Below are 10,194 nucleotides of genomic sequence, written 5' to 3'. Positions count from 1 at the left end.
GCGAGGTAGCGCAAGGAGACAGACGAAAGAAATGACCCAACCCACCCCCATACACAATGTATATATATACACGTCCACACACGCAAATATACATACCTATACATCTCAATGTACACATATATATACACACACAGACACATACATATATACCCATGCACACAATTCACACTGTCTGCCTTTACTCATGTTTGCGAGGTAGCACTAGGAAAAGACAACAAAGGCCCCATTCATTCACACTCAGTCTCTAGCTGTCATGCAATAATGCCCGGAACCACAGCTCCCTTTCCACATCCAGGCTCCACAGAACTTTCCACGGTTTAGCCCAGACGCTTCACATGCCCTGATTCAATCCACTGACAGCACGTCAACCCCGGTATACCACATCGATCCAATTCACTCTATTCCTTGCCCTCCTTTCATCCTCCTGCATGTTCAGGCCCCGATCACACAAAATCTTTTTCACTTCATCTTTCCACCTCCAATTTGGTCTCCCACTTCTCCTCGTTCCCTCCACCTCCGACACATATATCCTCTTGGTCAATCTTTCCTCACTCATTCTCTCCATGTGCCCAAACCATTTCAAAACACCCTCTTCTGCTTTCTCAACCACGCTCTTTTTATTTCCACACATCTCTCTTACACTTACATTACTTACTCGATCAAACCACCTCACACCACATATTGTCCTCAAACCTCTCATTTCCAGCACATCCACCCTCCTACGCACAACTCTATCCATAGCCCACGCCTCGCAACCATACAACATTGTTCGAACCACTATTCCTTCAAACATACCCATTTTTGCTTTCCAAGATAATGTTCTCGACTTTCACAACATTCTTCAAGGCTCCCAGGATCTTCGCCCCCTCCCCCACCCTATGATTCACTTCCGCTTCCATGGTTCCATCCGCTGCCAGATCCACTCCCAGATATCTAAAACACTTTACTTCCACCAGTTTTTCTCCATTCAAATTTTACCACCCAATTGACTTAACCCTCAACCTTACTGTACCTAATAACCTTGCTCTTATTCACATTTACTCTTAACTTTCTTCTTTTACACACTTTACCAAACTCAGTCACCAGCTTCTGCAGTTTCTCACATGAATCAGCCACCAGCGCTGTATCATCAGCGAACAACAACTGATTCACTTCCCAAGCTCTCTCATCCACAACAGACTTCATACTTACCCCTCTTTCCAAAACTCTTGCATTTACCTCCCTAACAACCACATCCATAAACAAATTAAACAACCATGGAGATATCACACACCCCTGCCGCAAACCTAGATTCACTGACAACCAATCACTTTCCTCTCTTCCTACACGTACACATGCCTTACATCCTCGATAAAAACTTTTCACTGCTTCTAAGAACTTGCCTCCCACACCATATATTCTTAATACCTTCCACAGAGCATCTCTATCAACTCTATCATATGCCTTCTCCAGATCCATAAATGCTACATACAAATCCATTTGATTTTCTAAGTATTTCTCACATACATTCTTCAAAGCAAACACCTGATCCACACATCCTCTACCACTTCTGAAACCACACTGCTCTTCCCCAATCTGATGCTCTGTACATGCCTTCACCCTCTCAATTAACACCCTCCCATATAATTCCCAGGAATACTCAACAAACTTATACCTCTGTAATTTGAGCACTCACTCTTATCCCCTTTGCCTTTGTACAATGGCACTATGCACGCATTCCGAAAATCCTGAGGCACCTCACATGAGTCATACATACATTAAATAACCTTACCAACCAGTCAACAACATAGTCACCCCCTTTTTTAATAAATTCCACTGCAATACCATCCAAACCTGCTGCTTTGCCGGCTTTCATCTTCCGCAAAGCTTTTACTACCTCTTCTCTGTTTACCAAATCATTTTCCCGAACCCTTTCACTCTGCACACCACATCGACCAAAACACCCTATATCTGCCACTCTATCATCAAACACATTCAACAAACTTTCAAAATACTCACTCCATCTCCTTCTCACTTCACCACTACTTGTTATCACCTCCCCATTTGCGCCCTTCACTGAAGTTCCCATTTGCTCCCTTGTCTTACGCACTTTATTTACCTCCTTCCAGAACATCTTTTTATTCTCCCTAAAATTTAATGATACTCTCTCACCCCACCTCTTATTTGCCTTCTTTTTCACCTCTTGCACCTTTCTCTTGACCTCCTGTCTCTTTCTTTTATACATCTCCCACTCAATTGCATTTTTCCCTGCAAAAATCGTCCAAATGCCTCTCTCTTCTCTTTCACTAATAATCTTACTTCTTCATCCCACCACTCACTACCCTTTCTAATCAACCCACCTCCCTCTCTTCTCATGCCACAAGCATCTTTTGCGCAATCCATCACTGATTCCCTAAATACATCCCATTCCTCCCCCACTCCCCTTACTTCCATTGTTCTCACCCTTTTCCATTCTGTACTCAGTCTCTCCCGGTATTTCCTCACCCAAGTCTCCTTCCCAAGCTCACTTACTCTCACTACCCTCTTCACCCCAACATTCACTCTTCTTTTCTGAAAACCCATACAAATCTTCACCTTAGCCTCCACAAGATAATGATCAGACATCCCTCCAGTTGCACCTCTCAGCACATTAACATCCAAAAGTCTCTCTTTCGCGCGCCTGTCAATTAACACGCAATCCAATAACGCTCTCTGGCCATCTCTCCTACTTACATACGTATACTTAAGTATATCTCGCTTTTTAAACCAGGTATTCCCAATCACCAGTCCTTTTTCAGCACATAAATCTACAAGCCCTTCACCATTTCCATTTACAACACTGAACACCCCTTGTATACCAATTATTCCTTCAACTGCCACATTACTCACCTTTGCATTCAAATCACCCATTACTATAACCCGGTCTCGTGCATCAAAACCACTAACACACTCATTCAGCTGCTCCCAAAACACTTGCCTCTCATGATCTTTCTTCTCATGCCCAGGTGCATATGCACCAATAATCACCCATCTCTCTCCATCAACTTTCAGGTTTACCCATATTAATCGAGAATTTACTTTCTTACATTCTATCACATACTCCCACAACTCCTGTTTCAGGAGTACTGCTACACCTTCCCTTGCTCTTGTCCTCTCACGAACCCCTGACTTTACTCCCAAGACATTCCCAAACCACTCTTCCCCTTTACCCTTGAGCTTCGTTTCACTCAGAGCCAAAACATCCAGGTTCCTTTCCTCAAACATACTACCTATCTCTCCTTTTTCACATCTTGGTTACATCCACACACATTTAGACACCCCAGTCTGAGCCTTCGAGGAGGATGAGCATTCCCCGCGTGACTCCTTCTTCTGTTTCCCATTTTCGAAAGTTAAAAAATACAAGGAGGGGAGGATTTCTGGCCCCCCGCTCCCGTCCCTTCTAGTCGCCTTCTACGACACACGAGGAATGCGTGGGAAGTATTCTTTCACCCCTATCCCCAGGGTAATACATATATATGTATATATATATATATATATATATATATATATATATATATATATATATATATATATATATATATATATATATATTTTTTTTTTTTTTTTTTTTTGCTTTGTCGCTGTCTCCCGCGTTGGCGAGGTAGCGCAAGGAAACAGATGAAAGAAATGGCCCTACCCACCCCCATACACATGTATATACATACGTCCACACACGCAAATATACATACCTACACAGCTTTCCATGGTTTACCCCAGACGCTTCACATGCCTTGATTCAATCCACTGACAGCACGTCAACCCCGGTATACCACATCGCTCCAATTCACTCTATTCCTTGCCCTCCTTTCACCCTCCTGCATGCTCAGGCCCCGATCACACAAAATCTTTTTCACTCCATCTTTCCACCTCCAATTTGGTCTCCCTCTTCTCCTCGTTCCCTCCACCTCCGACACATATATTCTCTTGGTCAATCTTTCCTCACTCATTCTCTCCATGTGCCCGAACCATTTCAAAACACCCTCTTCTGCTGTCTCAACCACGCTCTTTTTATTTCCACTCATCTCTCTTACCCTTACGTTACTTACTCGATCAAACCACTTCACACCACACATTGTCCTCAAACATCTCATTTCCAGCACATCCATCCTCGTGCGCACAACTCTATCCATAGCCCACGCCTCGCAACCATACAACATCGTTGGAACCACTATTCCTTCAAACATGGTTGTTTAATTTGTTTATGGATGGGGTTGTTAGGGAGGTGAATGCAAGAATTTTGGAAAGAGGGGCAAGTATGAAGTCTGTTGGGGATGAGAGAGCTTGGGAAGTGAGTCAGTTGTTGTTCGCTGATGATACAGCGCTGGTGGCTGATTCATGTGAGAAACTGCAGAAGCTGGTGACTGAGTTTGGTAAAGTGTGTGAAAGAAGAAAGTTAAGAGTAAATGTGAATAAGAGCAAGGTTATTAGGTACAGTAGGGTTGAGGGTCAAGTCAATTGGGAGGTGAGTTTGAATGGAGAAAAACTGGAGGAAGTGAAGTGTTTTAGATATCTGGGAGTGGATCTGGCAGCGGATGGAATCATGGAAGCGGAAGTGGATCATAGGGTGGGGGAGGGGGCGAAAATTCTGGGAGCCTTGATATATATATATATATATATATATATATATATATATATATATATATATATATATATATATATATATATATATATATTTTTCTTTCATACTATTCGCCATTTCCCGCGTTAGCAAGGTAGCGTTAAGAACAGAGGACTGGGCCTCTGAGGGAATGTACTCACCTGGCCTCGTTCTCTGTTCCTTCTTTTGGAAAATCAAAAAAAAACGAGAGGGGAGGATTTCCAGCCCCCCGCTCCCTCCCCTTTTAGTCGCCTTCTACGACACGCAGGGAATACGTGGGAAGTATTCTTTCTCCCCTATCCCCAGGGATATGTATGTATATATATATATATATATATATATATATATATATATATATATATATATATATATATATATATATATATATGTATATATATATATATATATATATATATATATATATATATATATATATATATATATATATATATATATATATATATATATATATCGGAAAGGATCACAATTTTGCGCGTGATCAAGATATTCATATGAGTCCACGGGGAAAATGAAACACGAAAAGTTCCCAAGTGCACTTTCGTGTAAAAATCACATCATCAGGGGAGACACAATAGAGAAATATAACAGTCAGTTGATATACATCGAAGAGACGAAGCTAGGACGCCATTTGGTAAACACGTGATTGTCCAAAATATATATATATATATATATATATATATATATATATATATATATATATATATATATTTATATTTATTTTGCTTTGTCGCTGTCTCCCGCGTTTGCGAGGTAGCGCAAGGAAACAGACGAAAGAAATGGCCCAAGCACCCCCTTACACATGTATATACACACGTCCGCACACGCAAATATACATACCCATACATCTCAATGTACACATATATATACACACACAGACACCTACATATATACCCATGCACACAACTCACACTGTCTGCCTTTATTCATTCCCATCGCCACCTCGCCACACATGGAATAACATCCCGTTCCCCCCTCATGTGTGCGAGGAGGAGCTAAGAAAAGACAACAAAGGCCCCATTCGTTCACACTCAGTCTCTAGCTGTCATGCAAGAATGCCCGAAACCAAAGCTCCCTTTCCACATCCAGGCCCCACAGAACTTTCCATGGTTTACCCCAGACGCTTCACATGCCCTGATTCAATCAATTGACAGCACGTCGACCCCGGTATACCACATCGATCCAATTCACTCTATTCCTTGCCCGCCTTTCACCCTCCTGCATGTTCTGTCCCCGATCACCCAAAATCTTTTTCACTCCATCTTTCCACCTCCAATTTGGTCTCCCACTTCTCGTTCCCTCCACCTCCGACACATATATTCTCTTGGTCAATCTTTCCTCACTCATTCTCTCCATGTGCCCAAACCATTTCAAAACACCCTCTTCTGCTCTCTCAACCACGCTCTTTTTATTTCCACACATCTCTCTTACCCTTACATTACTTACTCGATCAAACCACCTCACACCACATATTGTCCTCGAACATCTCATTTCCAGCACATTCACCCTGCTGCGCACAGCTCTATCCATAACCCACGCCTCGCAACCATACATCATTGTTGGAACCACTATTCCTTCAAACTTAGCCATTTTTGCTTTCGGAGATGATGTTGTCGACTTCCTCACATTCTTCAAGGCTCCCAGGATTTTCGCCCCCTCCCCCACCCTATGATCCACTTCCGCTTCCATGGTTCCATCCGCTGCCAGATCCACTCGCAGATATCTAAAACACTTTACTTCCTCCAGTTTTTCTCCATTCAAACTTACCTCCCAATTAACTTGACTTGATATATATATATATATAGGGACCGTTATCAACATGTCGTGGGCTTACAGCATGAGTCGACAGTGGTCATTAAGAACTAACTTATCTGTGCCTTAGGGGTTTTTCCCCCATCCACTGAAGTACTGCTTCCCCACACAGTTGTGTACTTCCAGACACATCAAAGGAAAACTTTCCCTGAAAACTTTCTCCATGCACCCTCCATTACTTACGGTGCACGATTCACCCTTTTTAATGATATCTCTTTCAGGGTTTCCTTAACATGTAGTCCTGAACAGATCTCCTCCCTGCTATAGCTCTTTTTTCAGTTGCTTATGAACCCTTGGCAATTCTACTGAGGAAATCTACTACGAGGATGATTCCTTTGTAAACGGACATAATACTGATTCCATAAAGTCTGCTAGCCGCCACTTTTGTCCTTCGCTGCATCTTACTCCCAGAAACATTAAACTCTAATACTGCTGATCCTCGAGAGAACTGATTTGATTTCGATCGGATTTTGAAAAAGATTATCTCTTAACCTAACTTCTACTTGGCCAGATTTACTCTCAGCCACGCTATAATCTAACAAAGACTTGGTGAAGGTTTGTTTTGGTTAGCGTTGCACATCTTGGTCCAACTGGCTCTGAACAGATGGGTGTCGTCCATAGTGACAAATTGGTGAAATGGTAGCAGCGACAACTGAAAGCAAGAGTCAGTAACCCATTTTTCTCCTTAACTACTTTCGGCAATGTCTTCGTCGGGAGGGTACTCATTAGTCTCTAGACAAAGACGTTGTCGACAGTACATGAGAAGAATGAATTTCTGGCCCTTGCATTTGGCTTTTGTTGTTGCCTTTTTATCTACTCCGAGAAATCATTATCCTCAACCAAAACTATCATCGACCTACATGTGTGCCGACCATTCTAACCCTTGACTAGACCCACTTGAAAACACTTACCCTCGCACACACTTGCTACACACCAAACTTTCACTTGAGCAAACTTACTCTCGACCAAGATTACTTTTTGGCACCGATCGACTGCTAGACCGGCCTCCCTCAATAAATGCTTCCCTGAGCAGGAACTTCTCCAAGTGGGAACTTTATCAAAGACTTGCCTTTGAGGTAGGGAAACTCTCTGTCCCTGTGGCTCCCCTGTGGAACTCCATTAGCCGGTTCATAATCCTCCCTTTAAAAAGTACTTGCTGACTTTACCCTTCTCAGTACAGCCATGGTACTTACTCTTCCTTACTCTTCCCTCACGAGGTACCTGTTGTCCATGCCCTTTTCGATACAGTGACTAGTACTTTGCCCTCATGAGGTATCTGTTGTCTTTGTCCTTCTCGATACAGTGACTGGTACTTACTCTTCCCTCACGAGGCATCTATTGGCTTTGTCCTTCTCGATACAATGACTGGTACTTACTCTTCCCTCACGTGGTATGTGTTGTCTTTGTCCTTCTCGATACAGTGAGTGGTACTTACTTTTCCCTCACGAGGTATCTGTTGGCTTTGCCCTTCTCGATACAGTCGCCGGTGGTGGAGATGCTGGTCCTGGTGATGACTATGGGCCCCTCCTGCCCCATGCCTGATCGGAACCATCTCCCACTCCACTCCGCTGGAAATTCACACAGTCCTGGAAAAAGGGATACATAGGCGTTATTCGTTATCGTAGGAGTACAGGAAAGGTTTTGAAAAAGCGAAAGCACTTTGAGAAATTAGCGCTTAAGGTGCCTTACGGGGAATATCTGGAATACTAGAGTCTGATCCAGATGGGGGACTTGGAAACGTGTCAGGAGCCTATTATCGTGCTGGCCAGACCTCCAGCAGCCACTTATGAACCCCGAGTACAGGATTCTGTATGTATGAGTAATATATTCCATTCCTCTCCTCCCACAGCAACTAACAGACATACTGGCCAATCATAGTTCATACTACATCAGCGGAGGTAAGACTTCACACAAGGAGAGCCTATCACACAACGCAGTAGACGCCACGTCACAAGCGACTCCACCAATCACAGGTCGAAGCCAAATGAGGTCGATCTTTATGACATTTTTTTATTAACCTTGCGAGATTCTTACAAAGGGCGCGCATGAAGTGTAACTAAAAATACTCCTTAATAAACCTCGGAGATTCCTGGAGTCCTTGATATGAGGTAAATAGCGACATCCAACATATGTGGGCGAACGTCGTCATTGTGTTTGACGTTAATCCTGCAAAAAAAGGACATATTGACGCAGACTGCTTGCTGATGCAGTAACCTGGCACACACGTGCCTCAACTCTCACACAGGCCACACCTTACATTGTAAAGCTACAGAAAGAGTGATGGAGGTTGAACAGTGCCTTACGAATTCAAGGTCCCCTATGCCCATACATCCTCCTTAACCTTTCCTTTCTTGGGTCAGTATTTCCTTGGGAGACAGGACAGACCTGCGCCAGAGTCTTGCGAGGCTACGGTGCTCTACCATAAATCGCTGCGGACAGAACAGAGGGAGCACGCCAGCCAGCCGTTAGGCGCGTGTGTTGCCTCACGAGTTCTCCATCACTAGAGGCGGGAGGTACAGGCGAGGCAGTGGTCATGGTGAGGGTGGCGCTAGTGGTAGTAGTAAGCGGGGTAGTGTTTAGTGGCAATGATGGTAGCGAGGGAGTTATGTAAGCTGTGGTGGTGATTGGATTAGTGTCATTAATAGAAATGGTGGAAGGAGGGTATTTCCGATGGTAGTGGTGGCAATGAAAACACTGATGGAAAAAACTGGTGTTGATACTGGTAATCATGCTCAAACTACAAAGCTGGTGTCGGCGGTAGGGGTGATGTGGATGATGCTGACAGTGGTAGCGTTGTTTGGGTTACGAGTGGCACTGTAAGAGTGGATGTGTTGTGGGGTGGCTTTGGTAGTGTTGTGGGTGATGGAGGTAACTGTAGAATATCATATGAATGACGATGTTATTTAGTAGCGTAGCACAAGGTCGGTACGAAGATAAAGAGAAAGTGGCAGAAGCACCAATACCTAAAGCAAGACCCGAAGCACATATACGGGAAGTGTTATTCGTCCCACAGTGACCCTACGGCACACTCCACCACGTCTTGGCTGATACCTGGTTAACTATAGGTGAGGTCATTCCACATCGACCCTGGGTATCTAATATCTCTCTCTCTCTCTCTCTCTCTCTCTCTCTCTCTCTCTCTCTCTCTCTCTCTCTCTCTCTCTCTCTCTCTCTCTCTCCCTATATATATATATATATATATATATATATATATATATATATATATATATATGTATATATATATATATTATTATCATTATTATTATTATACTTTGTCGCTGTCTCCCGCGTTTGCGAGGTAGCGCAAGGAAACAGACGAAAGAAATGGCCCAACCCCCCCCCCCCCCCATACACATGTATATACATACGTCCACACACGCAAATATACATACCTACACAGCTTTCCATGGTTTACCCCAGACGCTTCACATGCCTTGATTCAATCCACTGACAGCACGTCAACCCCGGTATACCACATCGCTCCAATTCACTCTATTCCTTGCCCTCCTTTCACCCTCCTGCATGTTCAGGCCCCGATCACACAAAATCTTTTTCACTCCATCTTTCCACCTCCAATTTGGTCTCCCTCTTCTCCTCGTTCCCTACACCTCCGACACATATATCCTCTTGGTCAATCTTTCCTCACTCATTCTCTCCATGTGCCCAAACCACTTCAAAACACCCTCTTCTGCTCTCTCAACCACGCTCTTTTTATTTCCACACATCTCTCTTACCCTTACGTTACTCAC

At 43.6% G+C, this 10,194-nt stretch overlaps 1 protein-coding gene across 1 annotated transcript in view; it reads right to left on the bottom strand.

The window, feature by feature from the left end:
• LOC139757311 (uncharacterized) overlaps positions 1 to 10,194 on the bottom strand; it is a 773,501-nt gene that overhangs the window by 86,625 nt on the left and 676,682 nt on the right. Inside the window, 1 exon segment of the mRNA XM_071677710.1 lies at positions 7,881 to 8,031. Within this exon segment, the coding sequence (XP_071533811.1) occupies positions 7,881 to 8,031 (151 nt within the window).

Source organism: Panulirus ornatus, chromosome 25 (assembly GCF_036320965.1).
Source record: "Panulirus ornatus isolate Po-2019 chromosome 25, ASM3632096v1, whole genome shotgun sequence".
Lineage (NCBI taxonomy): Eukaryota > Metazoa > Arthropoda > Malacostraca > Decapoda > Palinuridae > Panulirus > Panulirus ornatus.
This window is presented reverse-complemented; position numbering and strand designations above follow the sequence as displayed.